Here is a 23763-nt window from a genome sequence, read left to right on the forward strand (position 1 = left end):
TTCTCGTCTCAAAATATTTAATTTCGTTTGAAAAGGATACATTCCCGGCTTCCCTCCCGCCACGTCGCTTGGGCCCACCAGCAGTGGCACACTCGCACGCACACACGCACATAAGGCCAGTGGGCTACGCTCCGCATCTGCCCCCCGCCGGCTGGGGAGAAGGGGTTTGCGCCGTGCCTCCTTCCCCGGCATGGGTGAAGGAGAGAGGGGCCTGCTGGAATGCCAGCTCCCGGGGGAGGGCGCAGAGCCCCACACACTCTGTCACATCACATGCACTTAGAAAAATAAAACCAAGTGGTGCTCTGGCGTCCCCAACACTGTAAGACAGCAATATCCACCTGGAAGTCATCTTTGCCATTTTCTAGAAAAATTTATTGCACTTAATTAACAGATGTTAAAGGAGCTCTGGGGCGGTGGGGCTGTGCCATGAAAACCAGGGGGCTTTGAGCCCTTTGCTCCCAGGGTCCCGGATGGAGAGCTGCCCAGCACAGAGCGGCCCTTGTCAGCTGGCCCCCACGCCTGCTACCCCACCTCCGCCTGGAGAACTGCAGACACTGCCTGCCAGGGCCACAGGAGGTCCCCCCAACCAGGGCGACGCTTACCCAGAGTCAAGGGTCACTGCTACGTGCCTTCCCCAACCTCAGGCTCCAGACAGGCAAACCCTTTGCCTTGGGTCAAGGGTAAGAGTTACCCAGGTCCTCCACAAGACTGCTGGCCACTGTGAAAGCTCTCCCTAAATAGATATATATTCTATGTCTAGATATATGCTTATTATATGCATATTCTTGCAACATTCCAGCTCATTCATGATTTGCCTGTTCGGAGGTTGCAACTGAGGCGAAAGGGGGCGCTCAGGAAGGGATGGCCCGTCCCAGCCCACTGCAAGCCCAGGGAAACCCACTTACACTGGCATCTCTCACGTCTGGTGCTTTGCAGAGGATGTCAAAGACATGAGGACAGGAGCCTCAGTTTTTGGCCGTCAGCCCTAAGATGGAGAGGGCCCGGCAGGGAGTCAAAGAGACTCCCAACTCCATAATGGAAACTGAGGAGGCACCATCTCTCCTGCAAGGACTAAGAAGACATGCTTACCTGAGCACCCTTTTCCCCAGCATGTCAAACTCCACAGACCTCTCCTTCCTGTCCCTGCCGGACTCCTGACTCAAAGGGGCTCTTCTAGAAGAGGCCAGCAGCCACGCTCTTTCCAAGTGAGCACTTTGGGAAGGAACCAGACACCCACTGCCTGGGGGGGTGGGGGGGGGGTGCTGGGGGCAGTGCAAGGGGTGGGCACCCAGACAGGCAGGAGGTGTGACAGAGAGAAGAGACAGCAGGCCATCACCCCACCTGCTGGGTCAGAGAGTGGACGCCACCCAGAGACTAAATATCCATCCCTTGGAGGGGGGGTGGGAACCGAGAAAACACAAACCATACACTTTCTGGCCAAAGAAAATGAAGAGCTTTTAAGCTGGTGGCTCTTCTCCCAATAACAAAATAAGAAGTGCCCTCTTGGTGAGTGGCCAGACCAGAGAGAGTGTGCCCGGGCGGGCGAGCTGCCCAGGGCAGGACACGGACATGCTGGATGCAACTGCCCTGTTGTGGTTACAAGAGTGGAAAGTGTTAACATGGTTTTCATAGAACCACGAAGTCAAAGTCGGGGGGGGGGGGTGAGGGGCACCAACGTCCCTCGACCTCAGGGACCCTTGTCAAGTCCCCGGAGAGGCGGGGGTGCAGGTCCCTGGAGGGCCGTGTGCTCCCCTGGGTGTGGTCCACGGCCAGTGGATGGCTTCCCCTGCTTTTAACATCTGTTATGAAAAGTCTTTAGGGGTCAAGGCCCAGGATGCGGAGCCACCACTTTAAATGAAACCAGTGGTGAACGCGACAAATGTGTGCCTGTCACCTCTGACCCCTCCTTACCACAGGCTGCCCGCCCTGAGCAAATAAATACACCCATCTCCAGGTGCCCAGCTGACCACAGCGAGCAGAGGGTTCCACGGATGTCCGTAACTAGTCTTCTAGGCAGAACCGAAGGACGAGTCCAGCCAGCCATGAAAGGAAGGAGCAGCTGCGAGGTGGACCCCTCCACCCACGCCTTGGCCGGGCCTGCATAGGTGGCTGTCTCCTGGGACCCAGATCAAGGGGTTTCTAGCCTGTGTCCAAGTCCCAGGAGCCTATTCTTCCGCATGAGCTGGGTGGGACCCGGGGGCCCTGCCCAGGGACGCCCTCCAGGCCGCTCACACATGGGTGGATCCTGAAGTGAGAACCAGGAAGCCCTCTTCTGCTTTTCGGGGAGAGCGGGCTCGGGCATGGCCCGCACGAGAAAGCAGAGCAAGAAAGAACGGGAGCTTCTCGAGAAACATGCCCGGCTCTCCACCCGAGGCACTGGGGGAGGGTGGGAGGGGGCTGTGGAGGCCAGTTATCTGAACACCATGCAGAAGGTGCATCCCGGCTCCAGGAAGTTAAGCTTCCAGGATGAGGGGACTTTTCTGTTAAAATCCAAGATCTGAGCTTGGTCACTGGGTGAAGAAAAACAGCAGGCCCAGAGGCCCAGTCTGGTGGGACAAAGGAGACTCAGGCAGCCTCCACGAGTGCCCCGGAGAAGAGTCGATGAGCACGGTGACCAGGGCGCGGAGACCACCGCTTTGGGAGTCTCTCCCAGCAGTGGATGGAACACACAGGGAGCCCCTCGCCAGGGCCTCCACCTCCCAGGCCTCGAGCCACAGAGAAAAGGGGTGAGGGAGCCAGGAGCAGTTGGGTGACCTTCTGCTGTAGGCCCAGATGCAAAGGTCATCCCCGGCTGCGCAGAGACCACACCCCCATGGCCTGGTGCCCACACCAGACGCTACAGAGGAGCTGGCGTGTCTTTCTACCTCTGAGGAAGATGGGAACAGAGGCTTCTCTCTCTAAGACTTTCTGGGGAGGATGACAGACCCACCCTGCCTGGAAATGCGCCCAGCTGCCTGAGAAGATGTAAGGGCGACAGCCATCACCACTCATTCTGCAGAGACGGGCCTGGCCTGGCCCAGGCTGGAGAAGAGGGAGAGTCAGGGAAGCCCGGGCACCCTGGGAGAGGAGAGCCCGTGCTCCAGAGGTCCCCTTCTGGGCCAGCTGCGACAGCCAAGGACAGAGACGAAGGCTGATTCACCGCCTTGTAGGTTCTCTCAAGTCCTGCAGGGAGGAGGCCGGCCCCCAGGGAAGTCGCCGCACTGGTCGTGTGTGATAATGAAGCTTGAACGTGAAGGCTCCGGGGCAGGTGCGCCACCATGCGCCCACGACGAGTCGTAAGTCTCCACGCAGGGGTGGGTTTCGGGGGCCCCGGGCAGAGGTCTGAAGTGAGGCAGCGCCCCGGCGGGGCGGGGTTACAAGGGCCCGTACTTGGTCTCATACTTCGACACGATGGTCTTGCACTTGCCCACCTCCTTGCGCAGCTCCGCCACCTCCGTCCGCAGGGCCGTGTTCTCCTTCTCCAGGAAGGCCGCCCGGATGGTGATCTGGTTCTCCTTCAGGCGCCGGGCGTCCCGGGACCGCTTGGCCGCCACGTTGTTCTTCTTGCGTCTCGTCCAGTACTTCTCGTCCTGTGGGGAAGGGTTTTTGGTGGGTCTCTCCTCTTTCCCATGAGAACCCACCCCTCCCCTCCAGCCAGCACTCCACCCCACCCACACTGATTCCTCTTTTAACCCCCATGGTGCAGCTGGGACCTGGGGACTCCTAGGGGCCCCGCCCTTACACCCAGCGAGCGCCATCCACAGACCCCACAGACTCCGAGTGGGACCACTGGCGGAAGGACGGGCCTTCCTCTTACCAGTGGTTTCTCTCTGCTGCTCCGACATACAGCACTGTCTGTACTCCTGCCTCACTCAGGCTGTGGCTGAGGGTCTGCACCCTGGCTCCAGTCCCCGGAGTTCACATCTTGGTTCTGCCACTTTCTAGCAGTGGAACCAAGTGAGTTCCTTAACCTCACAGTATCTCCCCACCTCGTCTTTGCAATGGGGGGTAATTACAGTAACTACCTCACAGAGTTGCCTGAGAATTAGAAGAGTTAATATGTACAAGGTGCTTATACCAATGCCTGGCTTACAGTAAGGATGCCATAAAGGTTTATCATTTTCATCGTTACTAATCTAAAAGCCTCAGAAACCTCTCAAGAGGCAGGTATGTTTATTCCCATTTTACAGATGAGGAACCTGAGGTCTGCCTGACTCCAAAGTTTAGGTGAAAAGTCCCTTTTCTGAGTTTTTCACAGTGGGGAAAGGAAAAACTACAAAATCCTCCTCTCCTCCCCAATCCAGTTGTGAAGAGCCGACTCAATGGAAAAGACCCTGATGCTGGGAAAGGTGGAGGGCAGAGGAGAAGGGGACAACAGGATGAGATGGTTGGATGGCATCATCGACTCAAAGGACCTGAGTTTGAGCAAACTCCGGGAGTTGGTGAAGGATAGGGAAGCCTGGTGTCCATGGGGTTGCCACAAGTCAGACACGACTTAGTGACTGAACAACCCTCAGCCCAGCTCCTATCTATAAAACCATCAGCTTCAAGGCTGCTGGCTCATCCCTGGGATGGCAATGTACAGCTATCTTTTGTCCTTCAAAGTGAGGGCTTGTTCAATCCCGGTTTCTGTGGCCGAGTGAGCTCTTGCCCAAGGGCTGGGCTGATGCCAGGGAAGTGGGAGCATGGGCACAGCTGGGAACCAGAATGGAAAGAGAAGTTGCGGGGAGTCAAGCTGGGGCCAAACGCCACCCAAATGCCTTTTTTTCAACCGCAGCGGGATGTGGCCCAAAGCTCTGAATGCACGCCTTTCTCGATGTGTCCCCAAGGAGGGTGGGTCCTCCTGGAGAAATCGAATGGAAATTGGGGAAAGCCCTTTGACCCCTGAGCCCATGCTGCAAATTCACTACTGCAGATGTACCAAGTTACCTTCTGCTCATCGGGGACAAAGACCTTCTTGGCCTTTTTGATCATGGGCTGGGGCTTCAGGTCCTCCTCGGCAAACTTGTGCTTCCGAGGGTTGAAGAGCTCCCCGCCGGGCACACTCGACAGGACCAGGTCAGCAGGGTCAGGATTGAAGTTCACGTCTACCTCCACGCAGTTGGGGTCGATGGGACTGGGGGTCTCCCTCTCCTTTTCCAGGGAGGATTCTGAAAGACAGAGAGGCAGGTGGTCCTGGAAAAGCCTAGACTCACTGAACAGTCAAGGCTCACGTCACATACCCAGACACCTACTTGACTCTCAAGGTCGCACAAACTACTGCTGCTTGGAGGGAAGAAAAACTGTAAGAGCACCTGCCCCCCACAAGCCAGACTGGCATGTGTGATTCAATTCAACAACGCAAACATGGAAAGAATTCTTCCCTTTAGGAACAAAATGCTCAAAAGGAAACAGGGCCTTCGAAAAAGACAAGATTTTCCGATTGTTTTTTCCCCCCAGAAATGTTAAGCAAAACATTAAATCATTATACCCCCTTAACTTCCTGTGGTTTCAAGTTCTCAAGTAATGAGAAACAGCTGAATCTCACCAGGAACTATAATGGTTTAGGGACACAGACTGAATAACGAAATGGCTTCCATTGCTGAATCCCTTGAGACCAATCAGTGGCTGTGCTCATTCAGTCTCATGACAACTCTGAAAGGGAGATGGGTGTTAACCTTATTTTACAGATGAGGAAACTGAGGCTTGGAGAAATGACAAGGTTTTCCTAGGGTCACATGGATGGTAAACTAAAATTTAAGTCTGGCCAAAAAAACAAAAAGCAAAAACCCTGTTCAAATCTTCTGTGTTATTGGGGATGTTATTTTTTAAAAATCTATACCTTTGGCCTACTTGCTCAATGCTACTTATAAGAGGACACAAAATAATTATTCAGTCAATAGATACATTATTAAACACCTACTATATGCCAAGCACTGTCCTGGCAAAGACAAAGCAGTGAACAAAACAAAAATCCTTACCTTCATGGAAAGTCATCCTATGGGAAAGGATGACGTTACAGAAGATAAATTACAAATATCCATACACAAGTGTTGGATGCCATGTGGATATTTGGGAGAAGAACATTTCAGAAAGAGTGAACACCAAGTGCATGGTCTGTGCACAGGCAAGTACTGGGAGACGAGAAGAGCAGAGGCCATTGGGCTGGAGTGACTAAGAGGGAGGAGAAACAGGATGGGAACAGAAAGCATAGGACCTTTAATCCCAATAAATCAGTGGTTTTCAGTCGGGAACAAGTTTGTTCTGCAGGGGACATGTGACCCTGTTAGGGTGGAGGGGCATCTAGTGGGTAGAGGCCAAGGATACTGCTAAACATGCTGTGGTGCAAGGACAGCCCTTTCCCCAAGCCCAACAAAAACTATCTGGTCTGGATGTCAACAGTGCCACTGATTTTGACTTTCCCCTTGAGGTGAAAGAAGTCACTGGAGGGTTCTGAGCAGAGGTGTGACATGATCAGACATAGGTTTTAACTGTATCATGCATGTAAACTACTTATATCTTATCAGACGGGTTAATTACAAACAGGGCTGAGTATCAGAGGAGTGAATGGCCAGGGATCAACATGGTAACTATAGGAATAAACAACCAACAGCCAAAGTAACAAAGCCTGGCAACCAGACCTCCCCTGTCCTGCTGGTGGGAGTATAAATGGCAACAGCCACTTTGTATCCTATTTGGCAACATCTACAAAAAACTGACCTGGTGCAACTCAGCTTCCCTTCCAGGGAGTATTCTGAAAGACAGAGAGGCAGGTGGTCCTGAAACAATCTAGAGGAGTCTAGGTGCAAGTCAGAATCCTTCCCATCAAACACTGGGTATCCGATGACTCAGCTGCTCTACTCCTTGGAAAATGCCCAACAGAAAATGCATACAAAGACTCACAAAATAAGAATTTTTTAAAAAAGAAAAAAAATGAGGGAAAAAAAAAAAAAGACTCACACACAAATGTTCATGGCAGTGCTATTAGGCATAACCCGGACCTGGAAACATCTCGTGTCCATCCGCTGAAGAGTAGGTAAAAACTGTGGTGTGGTCATGCAATACAACTTGGAGGGACTTCCCTGGTTGCCCAGTGGTTAAGACTCTGTGCTTCCACTGCAGGGGGCACAGGTTCAGTCCCTGGCGTGGAAACTAACATCCCAAATGCCGCATAGTGCGGCAAAATAAAACATGGAATACCATTCAGCAACAAAAAATGAACACAGCTTTGCCACAGGCATTAACATGGATGATTTTCACTTGTGGAAAGAAGCTAGTCACAAAAGAATACATACTACTTATGTCCTTTCTACAGAGGAACTGAAAAATGAACTGTTTCATTTCTACCACATGTATAACTCTTCAGCATAAATCTTACTTTATTTATATCATGGTTTTTCTGTCACAGGAGTAGTTCATAAGTATGTTCCATAAATCTATTTTTAGTCACTGATGCCCACATGATTTATATATTACTATAAAGCTAGCTATAGGAAGCTATTAATGTGGAAGTGTAAATGTAATTAACTTATAATTACTTAAAAAAGAAGAGAACGTAATATACAGTTTCACTTACAGACGTTCATCTATAAACAAAATGAATCTCTGGTGATGGAAATATGGATGGTGATTACCTCTGGGGAGTGAGGACTGAGTGGGGTCAGGAGGAACTTCCAGAACACCGACAGTGTTCTCTGCCCTGATCGGGGGGTAGTTAGATGGGTGGGCTCACTCTGAAGATTCATCAAGCGGTACACCTATGATATGAGCACCTCTAGACACCATACTTCATTAAGAAGGTTTACTTAAATACAAAATCAGAGGGAAATTCCACCTAGGTGGCCTCAGTCAGGTATAAGAAGAGGGTTCATTTCCAGCTCTGTCCCCTACCCACACACGGAAGCAGCCTTTCAGGACAACCTGACCAGCACCAAAATGAGCTGCCTTCAAACAAGAATTCAGCTGGAATCAGCTGAAGCCTCTGAAGCTGAACCATTTACAGCAAAGAAACGAGGGACAGAGGAGCGTGTTAAAAGGCAATAGAGGGATATAACCAGAAAATCCAGCATGTGTGAAACTCTATAGGTCAAACAATTCAGCTTCCTCAACAAACAAACTGCAGAGAAATAAAAAGGAAGGAAGACCCCACAGACTACAAGAGATTTAAGACACATAACTAACTGAAATGTGTGGGTCTCATTTGGCTCCTGATTCAAGCAAACTGTAAAACAGTAACATTTATAAGACAAGTTTTTGGAAATTTGAATGCTGGTGGATTTACTGTCAATTTCAGATGTAAAACTGGTATTTCTGTTCCGTTTCTTAAAAAAATCCTTATAGTTTACATATACATTTGATTGAAAATAATCAGATTAGGGGAATGCAGGAGGTTATAGAAAACAAGACTGGTTATGAGCTAATCACTACGGAAGCGGAGTGATGGTTACTGGAGGTTCTTTATAGCAGCCCTTCACTTTCATATTTGAACATTTTTCTACAATAAAAAGAAAAAAAAATAGAGCATGAGAATTCCTTGGGTCCAGGTTCCCTGGGTGCCACACCAGCTCCTGGGGTCTTTCCCAGGAGACATCAGCTTATACGCCTTGAACTGAGTCTGTGGAAAGCTTCGCAAAGCCCCTGAAACAGGGACCATGCCTCCTCTGATGGGTTCATGACCCAGGGGCATGAAAACCAACCAACTGGAGGTAAAACAGAAAAAGGACAAGAGGATAAAGCAGGAATCCCAAAGATGGTATTGGTCCTGGCAGTGAAAATGCCTTCTTCGTGGCAGTGCCTGAGAAATACCTGGCTAAAAAGTCAGACATCCTGGGTTCAAGTGCTGCCTCCACTTCCCATCAGCTGTGTTACCCTGGGCAAGCAACCTAACTTCTGAGTTTCCTCACCTATAAAATGGGGATAACAGGAGACTTCCCTGGTGGTCCAGTGGCTAAGACTCTACACTGTCAATGCCTGGATTTGATCCCTGGTCAGGGAACTAGATCCCACATGCTGTAATTAAGAGTTCACATGCCACAACCAAGACCCAGTGCAGCTAAATAAATAAAATGGGGATAAAAGTATCAATCTCGTAAGGAGGTTTTGTGAGGATTGTGTGTTAGTGCCTGGCACAGAATACATGTTAAATAAATGTTTGCTATTGTTATTATTATTGCCTGAGCTTCCTATGAATCGCAGGCAAAGTGCACATGGCAGTAGAGAGCAGTACTGTGGAAAGGCAGGATGGCACTGCTATCCTGCGAAGCCTCCGACTGGGATTGCTCACTCCACTGGGCTGACCATCTGCAGCAATCAACCAACAGGAAGGCTCCGGCTGCCGCTGAGGGGATGGCTATTTTTATCTCCAGCCTTGGGGGACTGTGCTGAAAGGTGGGGGAGCAGAGGGCTTCTGCTCACAGTAGGTCCAATGGGACCACGCAGCCCCCTGGGAAGTGGATCTCCTTGGATGAGGCAGGTGGCCCTGCCCGAAGGTTCATCACCAACCTGTGCTGGACACGGTTTCCGAGGGCTGAAAGACGGCGGTGGAGGAGGATGGTGGGGATGCCGTGGAGGAGCTGGCTGACTCCTTCCCTTCTAGCTCAGCCACCGGCAGCAGCAGGTTCTGCACCAGGTGGGTGGGGCTGGCGGGGATGCCATTCTCCAGCAGGAACTCATCCAGGTCCATGTACTCCAGGTGGAAAGACTCGCCATCGTACGGGATGGTTTTGTCCCAGATGGGCGGCATGAGGGAGGCCGAGACGGCCATGGTGCTGGCTGCTGTGGCCTCGTCTTCCTCCAGCTTTTCCTTCCCCTTTTCCTTATCTGCAGACACAAAACCTGTGGTGAGACATCTCTTGAGAGAGTAACTCAACCCCAGGAGGCACATGGTGAGCCTCGCAGGGCAGAGCCACCTCTCTCGGAGTCCTGATCCATCCATGCATGCATTTACAAGAGCCCACACTATTCTCGAGTTATAACCTGGTGTTTGAACGAGGACCACTGGTCTCCTTTAGAGATGGCGGCACACCCTCATGTGATGCACATCCATGCCTGGGCTTCCTAGGATGCTCGCCATTAGCTCTGAGGCCTGATGTAGTCCCAGGGTTAATTCAGAATGGGCTGTAGGATTAGCATCTGCTGGAGAGAGGCTACCGGTGGGGGTTGGGGGGTGGGGAACGGGGTTTCTGACCCTGCTACCTCAGGAAAGGGCTGACTCTTCAGGCCAAGCACTTGCTTTTTCTTCTGTCCTGTCCCCACCCTGCCTGCCACCCACTGCAGTGATGTGTGACCTTAGCAATGTCATTTAACCTCTCCCAGCTTCAGTGTCCTCCACTGTAAGTAAGGATAAAGCTCCCCTCTTCAGTGAAGACTAGAGGTGACATCTGAAAGTGCCTTGTAGAGCTCCTGGCACACCCCAGGCATTCATTATTACAGTGAGCTTGCGCAAGGAAGGGATTGTGTTTGATTCATTTCTACATTGTGGGGACCAATACAGGACCAGGCAAGACAGCAGACCCCAGGAAGATGAGTATACTGAATGAAGAAGGCTGGGTTTGTAAATAGAGAGGGCCTGGAGCTGTCTTTTCAGGACCTTTTTCAGAGCAACCATTTCCAGAGACCATCTGCTTATCCCTCATTGAGCAGAGAAGACTTAAGGCAGGTTTTCTGGGAAGAAAGAGATGCATGGAGCTGTAGAAGAAAGCAAGCATGCTCCCATTCAAAGCAAAACTAATCAATCAGTGGGGACATGAACCCACCTAACTGTCTCAGCCCAAAAGTTATACACGTGGATGGATATCCAAGAAAGGGCAAATTGAGAAAAAAAACAGAAAAATGTGACAAGGTTGGAAGAAAATCAGAGTGACAGGGAGGCAAATGACAGAAGTGGGAGATAAGATCATGACAAGCTCATAATGGGTTTTCAAATTGAGGGCGGCAACTTTGAACCCTGGTTTCTGAAATGAAACAGAAATCAAATACGATTATGTTGGAAGTAAACCAGTCATGTATGGACTCCTAGACCTCAGACAGCCAAAAAGCAGCCTGTTGGTTCAATAAAAATGGACACACCCAGTGAGTTAAGAAGGTGGAGGTTTTGACAAACAGAATTTGGTCATGGCTACTAATACAAAGTAACTCGAATTCTTGCAACTGCCTTCTGTACCAGGCTTTGGTTTAAAACCAAACGGGAAGTAAGAAAGCCAAGCTTTGGTGGGCTGGGTGGGCCAGATGGCTTCCCTGTTCTCCTTCCCTGAGACACTGACTCTACATTCTGTTCAGAAATGACTGAGATTTCTGTTGGGTGGGGGTCGTGGGGATTAAAGGAGGCAGAAGGGAGGAGACAGAAAGACAGCCATACTGGAGGACTAGCACCAAGTTCCAGGGTTTGTCTGGCCTAAGCAATTAGCACATTGTTAATCAGTGTTTTTATAAGATGAAATTTTAATTGTAGCAGATGTTCATCAGTGGTTACCAGTGATACAGTGTAAGGACTGGTGATGTGACCTTAAGGAAACATCCTCACCGCTCTGAGCCTCTGCTTTTTTCATCAGAGAAGTGGGGTAATACCCTATAGGACGGCTGCAGAAGACTAAATAAGATTATGTCAAGGCGCTCTGGAAGAATTCTGCAAATGTAAGGTGGAACTATTATTATGGATGGTTATTATTTGGTAATCTGACAGAACCTGACAGATGTGCACACCTGTCCTGGGGCAGCTTGCCTCAGCCCCAGATTTGGAACAAAGCATTGCCTTAAAAATAAAAGGGTCTGTGCATATGAGGTCCTGAAGCGGAAGGAGAGAGCCTGGCCTCACCTAATGTGCTGAAGCTATTTATAACCAGACCATGACAGCCATAGGGATGGGAGTCTCAGAACACACTCAAGAAAGGAAGAGAAATGGCATTTTTAAAAAGAAAATGAATTCCCCAAGAGCGGTAATTCACAGAAGGCCCATGCCTTCCCAAATCCCTGAACGACACCAGTGGTTCTTGGAAAATGAAATCTCAGAAGATTGAAAGCATACCTCAGTGCACCTGAAACTCCACTATAGGTGGTATTCCTGCTGCTCCCTGAACCCCATGCTCTCAGACCAAAAACAAGGCCAAACTTGCTTTCCACAAAAGCCCAGGGACCTTTGTGGCCTAGGAAACAAGACAAGGGCTTCCCAGGTGGCCCAATGGTAAGAATCTGCCTGCCACTGCAGGAGACACTGGAGACCCGGTCCGATCCCTGGGTCGAGAAGATCCCCTGGAGGAGGAAATGGCAACCCACTCCAGTATTCTTGCCTGGAAAATCCCATGGACAGAGGAGCCTGGTGGGCTACAGTCCACGTGATTCCAAAGAGTGGTGACTTGACCGAGCACACATAACAGCAAACAGGACAAAGACCAGCCCTGTGGCCTCAAAGTCTAGGGTCAGCCCCAAACAACCAGGTAAAGGGCCTCGATGGCCTCTTTCTGACCCTCATCCCTCTACCTTCTTCCCAACCTGCCCCTCAGAAGGCACCTCCCGGCTCTTCTCCTGACACCCCTCTCCACCTCAGCAGCAGCCCTGAAACTCATTTCCAGGAAATCTCCAGTGAGGAACCAGAACCTGGGGATACTCACACGCAGGGAAGAAGGCAGGTCCTCCTCCCCGCTGGGAGGAGGACGGCCATAAACGAAAGCAGTTCGCTACGTTATATCAGGGCATCTCAAACTTTAGCGGACTGTGGAATCACGGAAGTGGGGTGGTGCCCCTTAAAATACAGAGTCCTGTCTCTGAAGCCGCAGATCCAGTGAAGGGTGAAGGGTGGGGCCCAGAAATGGGCATTTTAAACAAGCATCCCAGGTGATTCTGATGCAGGGGTCCCCAGGGCAGGCGCCCTGGAGCGTCACTGAAGTAGCTGCTGCGACCCCCATCAGCCTCCTCGATAACCCCTTCACGTTGCGCGTGCTTCGGACCCTCCCCGATGAACCTCCTCCCCGCGACCCCCACCCGACTGCCTCCCTCCCCCACCCTTCCCCACCAACCCCCATGTGACTCCGCCTCTCAGCTCATCCGCTACCCCTTCCTACCCGCTTTCGCCTCGCCCTCCCGTCCCCAATCCTTCCTGGCCCCATCCCCCAGGCTGGACCACTTCAACCAGACCTCCGACCTCCCCAGCCCCGCCCTCACAAGGCCCCGCCCTTGCAGAAACCCCGCCCCCAGAAGCGCGCGGACCCCCACCCCCACCCCACCCTACCCCACCCCCCGCTGCCTCCCCTCACCGAGGCGCGTCTCGCGTGGGGGGTTCTCCATCAGCTTCTTGAGGACCAGAGGGAAGGAGCCCGGCAGGCCCCTTTCCCCGGCTGCGCGCCCCAGCCCCGGGCCAGGCCCCGCCTGCGGCTCTACAGGCGGCTTCTTTCCGCCGCCCGCGTCGGACATCGTGCCCCGCGCTCGGCTCGCGCGCGCCTCGCCTCCCCCGCCCGCCTGCCCGCCCCCCGAGATGGGACGGAGCGGTGCGACCCGCCGCAGCTGCCGACACGGGCAGCTACTGCGCAGGCGCGCAGCGGCGCCCCCACCCCCCGCCTCCCTCCTTCCATCCCTACCCCGCGGGCGGACAGGCTCTGGCTTATTAATTTTTCATAAGGCCAGGCCAGCTTCCCCGGATGGCGGCCTTGGATTGGCCCATCCCGCGAGGGGGGGCGGGGACAGGCGCAGCCTTCCGGATTATGATTGGCTAGGCCGCCCCTGCGTAAACGCCACACGTGCGGCGCCAGGTGAGAAGCAGGGCCGCAGGCCCCGCCCCGTCCTCCTCGCTGTCACCTGATTGGCGCCTGCCGGGGCCTGGGTCTGGGGGGCCCTATCCGGCGACAGCCCCTGCCCCTCAACCCGCGCTTTCGCCTTCGCCGTAACCCCTGCCCCTCTCTTGGACCACTGTAACCGCTCTCCCCTCGCATCCCAGTCTCGCCACCTTCCGGACGCGCCACCTAGAGGAGGCGGGGCTGGCAGTGGCCATGCCGGCGGGGGTAGCCTATCAGAGAGACCCCTGGGGTCCTCGCGGCCGTTTCCCTCCTCCTCGCCGCGCCCCGCCCCGCGGGTCACGTGGAGCTGCAGCCGAGTCCCGCCGCGTGGGGAGGGGGGGAAGAGGAGGAAGGCGCGGAGCAGCCAATGGAGGGCTGGGGGCGGGGCCCTGGGCGGTGCACGAGGCGCAGCACGTGCGGGGCTGCGGCGGGGAGGGAAGGGGCGGGCCTTTCTGTTCTGGGGAACTCTGCCCAGGGTCGTGGTACCCGGACTCACAGCGCAGCCTTCACCCCGCCTCGCCCCCACCCTGCGACCTAGAGGTTGGCTGAGGGCAGGGTTGGGGACGGCGACCTGCCCGCCCGTAGGGACGGCTGGAGCAGGCTTGGCTGCCGCTGAAGATGGTGTCAGATTCTACCCCCTGATCCCGGCTTTCTGGTGCGGGCGTGGCGGCCAGATAAACACTAGCGTGGAAGGCGCATTCTTGAGGCCGCGGGTGGAGAGAGAGTGCCCGGGCCCCGAGCCAGGGCGGGAGTACGCGCTTCCGTCCTCGCGCTTAACTAGCCTGTGACCTTGGGAAAGTCCAGTTGCTTCGCTCGAGCCTGTTTCCTCGTACATAAAATGTAGGGGTTGGGCTGGATAAATCTCAAGTCCTAAACAGCTCTGAAATTCTGTTCCTGTCTAGGATCGTCCCTTTTTCCTAGGGTGAGGAAAACCAAAATTCCTCCCTCTCATAATATATGCAAATGCTTCCTAGGAGTTCATCAGGAAATGGCGCGTATAAATGTCGAACATGAGCGGGGGGTGGGGTTGGGGGGGACACACATGCGGACTCCTTCTAGGAACCTGTTCCTACAGGTCACCCGAACTTTGTACCTCTTGATAGCAGGAATCATACCCTGCCTTTAACCCAAACAATACTAGGTATTCCCTGCCTGAGAGGGCAGGGACTTTGGCTTATTTGTCCCTATGAGACCAGTGACTCTTGCCTCCCAGGAGCGAGGCTGGGGGAATGCAGGGCGCAGTCCTTGATTCATAGAGTAGGTGTGTGACCATGACACCCAGGTAGCTGAAAGTTGTCAGGCTGATACAATCGGTACTGAGAGTTAAAGAAAGAGGCTGGGCGCCTGAGCAAACCTGGAAAGCAAAAGATTTGAAGGAACTCTGGATGGTGGCAGAGGACAGGTGATGGAGTCTGACTCCAAAATTCAAGTTCTCATAGCCTCACTCCTTAAACTATAATCACTTTCTGAGTCTGATATCTCCAGCCTATTGCTTCATCTCTCCAGGCTACCTTTCCTATTCTATGTCTGAGAGAGATGGGGAAGAACTGATCTTGTGAGGCTAGCATAAGCCAGTTCGTGTAAAATACACAATTGTTTTTGTTTTGTTGTTTAGTGGCTAAGTGGTGACTCTTGTGACCCCATGGACTGTAGCCTGCCAGGCTCCTCTGTCCATGGGGTGTCCCAGGCAAGAATCCTTCTCCAGGGGATCTTCCCAATACGGGGATTGAACACATGTCTCCTACATTGGCAGGTGGATTCTTTATCACTGAGCCACCAGGGAAGCCCTAAAATGCACAGTTGCAAACCTGCAGTAAACAAGTCATTTTCATAGCTTTGCTACTGTTGATGGGTACAAATCCACTGCTTGATGTATCCATTATCCTAGAAGCAGGTACAGTGACCATGTCAGTCTCTATTTAGTGAAAGTACTAAATTATGTACAGAGTTGTTGCAGAGTTGTTGCAGAGTTATGTTGCAGTGTTTTTGCAGAGTTGTTGCAGAGTTATGTTGCAGAGTTGTTATTAGTGGGAATTCTGTATGTGGCTAAACTAAGATATCTTTAGGATAAACTGACCTAGAGGTTTTTAGAAACGAATTTCAAAGGACAGTCCAGGGAAATTGATTAAAACATAGGGGGAAAAAAATGTATGAGTTTTAAAAAGACAATAGCTAGTTTGGCCAGGGAGAGACTTACTGGATTACTGTTAAATGTATATTTTCATAGCTAATATGACATTATTGACGGAAAAAAAATTCTCAAGGTATTAGGGGAGGATTTATAGTAACAAAACAGTGGAAAGTTGTAACATTTGTTTATGACAAAGGTGGTATGTAGTATGAGATTTTAGATTTAGTTTTTTTTAAAGATTAAAAAAGGTTTAAAAATATTTAAATCTACAGTTATTCAAAAGGGATAATATACACTTCATTTACCACCCAGCCTGGAGCAACAGGCAAGTGGCACTGGTAAGCAGGTTAAGAAGCTGGGTAAACAGGTTAGGGCTTTAAAACTTTGTTCTGATTTAGTCCTCTGTTCATGTACTAACACTCCCCAAAAAGGGTTTTTTCCCCTGGATAACCGCAGGGTAAATGGTGTGTCACAGACACCGCAGGAACGTCATAAACATGTTCTCTCTCGTGCTTACTTGCAGGCTGGGGGGTTAGCCATGCTGCCGATTGGCAGCGTTCAACAGCACCATCCAGGAGGCGGGTGCCATTGTGTTCTTGTCTTCATTCTCTGGCGGATGGGAAAAGACCCACAGAGTCCTCTCTCTGCCTCTGTCTCTTATCAGTAAAGTGGGAATAACATTGCAGCCCCTCTTCTTAGTGGAGGAAAACCTGTCAGAAGCGGTTAGCTAATTTCCACAGTGTTTCATAGTGTTCCATAATGTAATTTCCATAGAGAGCCCTGACAAAGAAAGAAACTCTATGAAAATAACATGTTGTTACATGGTTAAGAACTTAAAACTGTGAAGTAGCACCTTTGTATTCTAAAGTATTAGGGTTTCAATGCAGCAGCTTCTTGAGGGAGGTGGGGGTCCTGGGGCAGCACTGACTGTCGGGATGAGATGCAGGCCTGGGTAGATACTCTCCTCAGCGGCTGCCTGACTCCTTGTCCTTGGACAAGTGACTTCTGCTGCCTAAGTCTCAGGTATTTTTCTCTTGGAAACAGAAATGGATCTGCCTACCTCACAGGGTGGTTATGAGGATTACGTGTGGGAAGCAATGTCAAGTGCCAGCCTGAACGGTGTATGGCATGGATTGCGTGGGCCTCCATGCTTCGCCTTCATTCAGGTTGTGTTGGGTGAGGAGTAGGATTTTTTGGGGTGGGGGGGACAAGGTGGGTTCTAGAGTCTAAGCTACAGCAGAGAAGGGATGTGAAATGTCCATTTTCCAGAGTTGGTCTGGCTTTAAATTCTACTCTTTAGTGTTCCAGAAACTTGCTGACCACCCCAAGTTAAAATTTTAATTCAATTGAACATATGCAGAACAAGGGCCTTTCATAAAGCTATTATACCAATTTGGGTTATTTAAACTTGAAGCTCAGAGGGGCTAAAACTCCAGCACGGGAGCCTTTGGCCCCATAATGACCTCTTTGGCGTCATAGTCAGTATCTTGCAGGACGGTATGACCCTATCTCCTGACTTACTGCAAAATGTGACATGAGCCTGGTGTCTGCAAGAGCAGGACAATGAGAAGGCTTCCACTGAGCACTGACAAAGCCCAGTTATCTGTGTGCTTTGAGATCTCAAATGCAGGAGAACACAAAGCTTTGTTCAGGATAGTCACTCAGTAAATATTTGTTGGTTCACTTTGTTGTTGGTGCCGGTAGGAGGGCTAACAAAAACTTTCCAGAGCTAGGTCATGCACATTTGGAACATTATTAACATTAAATAACACTCGTGTTTAATTCACAATCAAACCTAGAATAGTAAATAAAGGCCACCCTTACGGCAAGTCCTCCACTGCTGGCCTTGCCAACGACTGCTCCTCTTGAGCCCACATACCTGTGGCTGCATAGTTCTGGGCTGCGGTTTGTACGTTGGTCTCAGTGTGTTCTGGGGAGAGGTGGTGGGTGGAGGCCCTTCAACTCTTGCCCATCTCTCAATACTCTCAAGAGTACTTAGTTTCCTGTTTGGCTTGCATTTTGTCCACTGCCCAGCTTAGAAATATAGAATGATATCCACCCCAAGAGTACTATTTCTAGAGAGAAGCCCTTACCTCCAGGCTCTGCAATGTCTCAACAGCCACTTTCTGAAAGCTAAGGGTTCTCCAGTGGAGGCGGTGTTGGTAGGGAGTGGGCTCTGGAGCTGGAACATGTAGGTTTGATTCCTGCTTGGACTACTTCCTGTATGACCTAGGGCAAGTTACTTAACCTCTCTGAGCCTGAGACAGAAGGGAGCAGTTCAGGCACACTGCTGAGAATAGCACTTGGGAGCATAACACGCGCTCACCTGAAGTTTAGCTCTTACTACAATCCCATGTTGGGTTGTCCTGGAAACACCCCATTCCTCCCAACTGGCCATTGCCCCAAGAATAGTTGGGGGGAGGGTGGGGCCTTGTAGTCAGGGAGAAGATGGCCTCACTCTTCTTTATGACCTTCAAGGCCCTGCAGGCTTTCCCCTTGCGAGTCTCTCTAACCTCACTCTTCCTTCTTTCCCACTTATTCACCTTCTGCAGCCACAGTGGCCTTTTTTTCTTCAGACACGTATCATTCTTGACCCAAACAGGGCCTTTGCAGGTGCTGTCCCCCCAGCCTGAAAGTTCTTGGTGTAACTGGCCCTTCCTCACCCTCCAGGCTTTGGCTCAAATGTCCCCCTCTCAGAGAGGCCGGCCCTGACCCTCCGGATTGCTGTCTCTCTCCCCACGGGAATGCAAACAGCAGGCGAGCAGGGCAGTGTTTGTCTCACTCGCTCCTGTGCCACATGTTAGCAAGCACTCAGCATGATGAATGTTTCGATGACGGCGGAGGTACTGCCCTGAGACGTGGTTCTAGAAACCCCAGGGAAACCTGTGGGTAGGGAAGAGCCTGGAAGCAGGCCAAGCTGGGTTGGAGCCCCTCGACAACTGTGTAACCTTCCCATCTCTGAGAGTCAGTCTCCTGGTCTGTAGAATGGATAATCATACCTCTCTTGCAAAGCCGTTTCACAGATGGTAATGTAAAAGCACTGAGCATAGTTCCCAGCCACACCTGGGAAACAAGGGCCGTTAGAACCAGGATTCATTCCCTTAATAACCTAGCCTTGGGACAGGCCTGTTAGGATGCAGAAGCCATCTGGATTGCTGGCAGTGTCTGGCACTAGATGAGAATGAGTTTCTCACATTTCTCTGATTGGTGATGGGTGTTGGGTGGGGGGACAGGTAGAGAAGAAAGGTAAGCCCCTGACACAGGAGGTGAAGAAGAAGCTGGCCTGTGTACTGGCCCTGAGGGTAGCCAGTTCCTCTGAGTGTGTTTCCTCACCATTAGGAGATGGTAGCGAGGATTAGAGGCTTCCCAAGTGGCGTGGTGGTAAAGAATCCGCCTGCCAATGTAGAAGACACAAGGGACACGGGTTTGATCCCTGGGTTGGGAAGATCCCCTGGGGAAAGAAATGGCGACCCATTCCGGCATTCTTGCCTGGAAAATTCCATGGACAGAGGAGCCTGTTGGGCTACAGTCCATCAGGTCGCCAAGGGTCAGACGCGACTGAGCAACTGAGCACAGCAGAGCACAATGAGGATTAGAGATAACACGTGCAATGCATGTATGGCCACTTCTCCCTCTTCTTCCATGGAAGCAAATTTTGTGACTTCTTGCTCTGGTTCCCCCAGGCTGGGAGTGGAGGCTACTGCATAGACCGTCACTGAGGCCAAGCTCAGGACAGCCCAGGCTGCTCTGAGTCCACCCTCTCTCCTGCTCACCTCAATTCCCCAAGGGGAGGTTACCCAGAGCCCTGCTTCTGCCCCAGCAGGTCCCACCAAGCCAGCTCAGCTGGGCTGTCCTGCTTGGCACAGGGCTGATGGCACCATGACCCTAGGAGCCTCAGCACGTGTTTCCATGGAGACAGCCCTGCGTGTGTGCCCACAGCCTTGCCACATCCACTTATTTCCAGGAGATTATCCACAGAAAGGAGGGAGCGAGGGTCAGACAGCAGATGTGATGTCCACGGAAGGAGCCTAACCAGGCCCAGCTGCTGTTTGTCTTTTGCAGAGAAAACAGCATGGCATTTCACAGTTTGCAAACACTTTCATCTGGGATGTGTCATTTATTCCTGGCCACAAGCCTGTGAATCAGGTATTCTTTTCACAGAATGGGGATGGAGAGAGGCATGTCAGGGATACCTGCTGGGTAGCCCACAGTGATTGCAGTTAGGAGCTCCTGACCTAGGGACCCTACCTTCCCAGCTCAAAGTGAAGGCCTTGTTCCACCTCTGCTGTGCTTTCACGCGCCGTGGTTCCCTGAGTGACCAAAGCTGGCAGAAAGATGAGATGCCAACCTCTGAGCACAGCCAAGGAGTTGGGGACTAAAAGTGCTAACGATGTGGTTTGAGAAGCCGCATCTTTCTGGAAGCTGGAGAAGAAAGTGGAGGGTGAGCAGTCTGGAACGGAATGCCTCCTGGGAGAGGATCCACAGGAGAAAAGTCAGGCAGGAGAGCAGGAAGAACGGTCCTTCGGGATCAGGGCCCACAGACAGAGGGGAAACTGAGTCAAGGCTTGGGGCACAGACCCACTCTCTTGCTGGACAGAGATTTCTCTACCCACAAGAAAGCTGGTTTTCTGGGTGGCCCAGAGTGAGGGGCTACCGGGTGGTGGTTGTAGCCTAAAGACAAGGAATCTGGAGTCTGGAGAAAGTCTGCTCCCCCAGGAAGTTGGAGAGGTGGTCTGCACAGCCTGGGAAGGGAGGCCCGGGGGCAGCAAGAGCCAGAGGCCCCACAGTCGGGGTTCAAGGAGCATCGTTGAACCAGAAAGCAGAAAGCCTGCAGGGAGAGCAGGATCTTGTGAGAGCATGGTCTCACCATCCTCAGGACTCTCCTTGGATGTCTCCTCCCGCTGGACCCCAGGTGTGCTCTGCACGTGACCCCTGACCCCCATGTGAGCTGAAGCACAAGAGGCAACCGGACCACTGTCATCCTCCTCCCAGGGGGATTGAAGCCAGAGTGAGGAATGCATGTGGGGAGAGAAGCCCCTTCACCAAGAATTTTTAAAGCACAGGTTGTTCCTCGAACAGCACAGGTTTGAACCATGCGGGTGTCACTTATACGTGGAGTTTTTTCACTAAACGCATACAGTACGACCCAATCTGTGGTTGACTGAATCTGAGGATGTGGAACCATGGATCTGGGGGCGACCATAAAGTTACAGGCAGGTTTTCAACTGCGAGGGGGGTTGGGCCCTAACCCCTGAGTTGTGTCAGAGTCAAGTACACCTTTTCCATGCCGGCTGGGAATTCCTGCTTTGATGGCCTGTGCCCTGTCTTCACCAAGGTACACTGCCTCCAGGTGGATACTTTCATGAAACATTTGGAGAGTCTGGGCGCTTTGGAAAGTGGCGACGTCAGATGGAAGGCAGTATTAAGAGTGAGGTCTTTGTGGGGTGTACTGGCTCCCTTGAGTCTCCAACCCTTGCCCCCTCATTTTATCCACCCGTCGGCATCTCCCAACCTGTCAGGGTCTCATGCTTCGGACCCCCAGTGAGAGGCCACATAGAGTAGAGACAGGAGGTGGCCTGAGACTGGTCCGTCTCCCGTGGACCAGCCCAGTGTACCAGACTCACCGTCCTCTGTCAGTCTGCCAGCTCTTGACAAAGCTCTGCCTGAGACCCTGGTTGGGGGGCGGGTTTCCCCTATGCTGGGCCTGGACTTTGCCACCCACAGTGACTGATGGGGGCTTTCCACAGGGCTCTGGGGACCAGGTGGGAGCCAGCAACCAGCAGCTGCTGCCACACTTCATAAGCCTTGTTGCCCTGGTCTGAGGAGCTGCACCCTGAGTCGCCCCCAGGAACCCTTCCCTGCCCAGGTGGGAGCTGTCCCCGCAGACCCACCAGCAGCCCAGCTGCCCCCTGTGCCCGCCCTGGGCCACAGGGCCACCCAGCCTTCTCTAGCGCTCAGACCAAGAAGGGAGCCCTTCACATCCAAACGTCCCGCCTCACCTCCCCACACGAGACCTTCAGGGATGGCAAGAAAAAGTCAGCCGTGGTTCTTTTCCAGGCCAAGTTTCCAGAGGGGATGGGCTTCTCCCAGGGAGCAGCCAGGACTCTGAGTGCTGGGAGGGCAGAGACTGCCCGCAGATGAGGTCCGAGGGGCCCAGAGCTCCATGAGAGAGAGCCCATAGGGGACCCTGCCAAGAGCTCTGGGCGCTGACTTCCTCCCTCAGGCGGTGTCTCCATGCTCAGAGCCTGCCACCCTCCTTTCCTGAGCCCGGCTCCCTGAGAGGCATGTCCAGGCAGGGACTGTGGTGTGCGTCCTCAGGCTTCAGAATTTGGGAGTGGGCTAAGGGTCCCGTGGAAGGGGCTACCTGGTGATGAGGTGGATCAGGTACCCTCAGGGGTGGTGAGGTGTGGGGAGGGAAGGGAGAGGCCTGAGAAAGGTCCCCTGAGGGGCCACCTGGCACTCAGGTCAGGCCCTGGCAGCCGAGGGGAGCTGGGCTCCATGAAAGGCACCCCTGGGGTTTGAGCAATGAGGACCTGACGTCTCAGAACAGAATAGATGTGGGGAAATATTTGTTGGGAGGGAGAGCCCCGAGCAGGCTGGCCCCCAGAGTTCTCGTGGCCCCGGGGTTTCTCAGGAGGGGCTCAGGAGACACCTGGTGCTGGCTGCCGGCTCTGCCCCTCGTCCACACCCTCCTCCACAGGCTCCTTCGCCCCGTGTTTGCCTGTGGTATCCTAGGAACCGGGGCTTTCAGCCTGTGGTCCTGTTACATAACAGCTTCCATCCCGTCGCCGGGTCCAGCACCTCCGGCGAGCAGGAGCTGAAGCAGGCGCCCGGAGGCCAACCTCTCCCCGGGGAGACAGGCGGCCGGCCGCCTGAACCCACAGCTTCTGCTGGTCCCCTGCACCCCGACATGCGGAGTGGGGAACGTAATAAGCTGTCAGCATCTGGTGCGTTCCCTCAGCAGGGCCCTCTGGTCCTGTCCCGGTCCCGCGTGAGCCCCTCACCTGTCAGTGGCCACATGCTGGCTGCAGCTTCCCAGGGCTAGCAGACCTGGGGGGGCAGCCCTGGAGAGGCAGAGGCCCTCCCCACCATGACCCTCTCTGCACCCCGGCCCTTCCTCGCCCGGGGAAGAAGCCAAGGGCAGACCCCTGCTGAGGACCCTCCCTAGTCTGGAGATGCCTGTCCGGCCACACTGCCCGTAGCGGCCCCCACCCCTCGGGCACCTGGGCGGCCGGCCATTGCAGGCCACCTCCGCTCCTACCTGTCCTCTTCTCTGGCCAAGGCAAAGAGTGCTCGAGCAGGGACTTGAGGACCTCCGGCATGTCCATGGCAGGGGCCACTCCGATCCGGTCACAGCTCGACATGGCCCGGCGGGAGGTGCTCGCTGGGGGAGTTTAGAAGCAGCTGGAGAGGCAGGCTCGGGCCCAGGGAGAGCTGCAGGCTCTGGAGGCAGGCGGGGCGGGAGCCCGAGGCAGCCAATGGGCAGCACGGGCCCCGGCCCGCCCGTCCACCCCCGGCTCGGCCACCTGCCAGCTCCGGCTGCAGCCAGGCCTTCCCTTCCCGCTGCCTGGCAGGGCGGGCCTGGCCCAGTGCCAGCATCAGCACGTGGAGCCACAGCACCAATCCTCTGACAGAGAGCCTGGTGTTATCTAACTTTGCAAAGGGAAGTTCTCCCCCAGGCTGGGAGCCAGAGCCGGGCCTGCCGGGTGAGAACAGTGAGCTGGCTGCCCGCCCACAGCAAGCGTGCACCGCACACTCAGGCCCACTCGGCAGAGACGCTCCAGAGGCCAGGCCCTGCGGGGACCCGAGACCCTGGCCGCAGGCAGCTGGGCACAGAGGATGTACTGTGTTGGCGAGCACAGGCCCACGAGTGGGCGTCATGCACTTACCTGCGAGCTTGTGAGTCTCGAG

The 23763-nt window shown here is 53.3% G+C and overlaps 1 protein-coding gene across 4 annotated transcripts; it reads right to left on the reverse strand.

The window, feature by feature from the left end:
* TEF (TEF transcription factor, PAR bZIP family member) lies at positions 1-23290 on the reverse strand. 4 transcript variants are annotated; one of them, XM_043440586.1, is made up of 4 exons: positions 23114-23290; positions 9460-9792; positions 4909-5129; positions 1-3569 (listed from the first exon to the last, which is right to left on the reverse strand). In XM_043440586.1, the coding sequence occupies exons 1-4, from the start codon at positions 23214-23216 to the stop codon at positions 3354-3356; spliced, it is 873 nt and encodes a 290-aa protein (XP_043296521.1). In that variant the 5' UTR covers positions 23217-23290; the 3' UTR covers positions 1-3353. The 4 variants fall into 4 exon arrangements, with proteins under 4 accessions (XP_043296521.1, XP_043296522.1, XP_043296519.1 ...); XM_043440587.1 differs by having other exon boundaries at positions 9460-9777; positions 23114-23288; XM_043440584.1 differs by lacking the exon at positions 23114-23290 and adding an exon at positions 13206-13519.
* Positions 23291-23763: the final 473 nt, after the last annotated feature.

The sequence above is a fragment of the Cervus canadensis genome, chromosome 21, assembly GCF_019320065.1.
Source record: "Cervus canadensis isolate Bull #8, Minnesota chromosome 21, ASM1932006v1, whole genome shotgun sequence".
Lineage (NCBI taxonomy): Eukaryota > Metazoa > Chordata > Mammalia > Artiodactyla > Cervidae > Cervus > Cervus canadensis.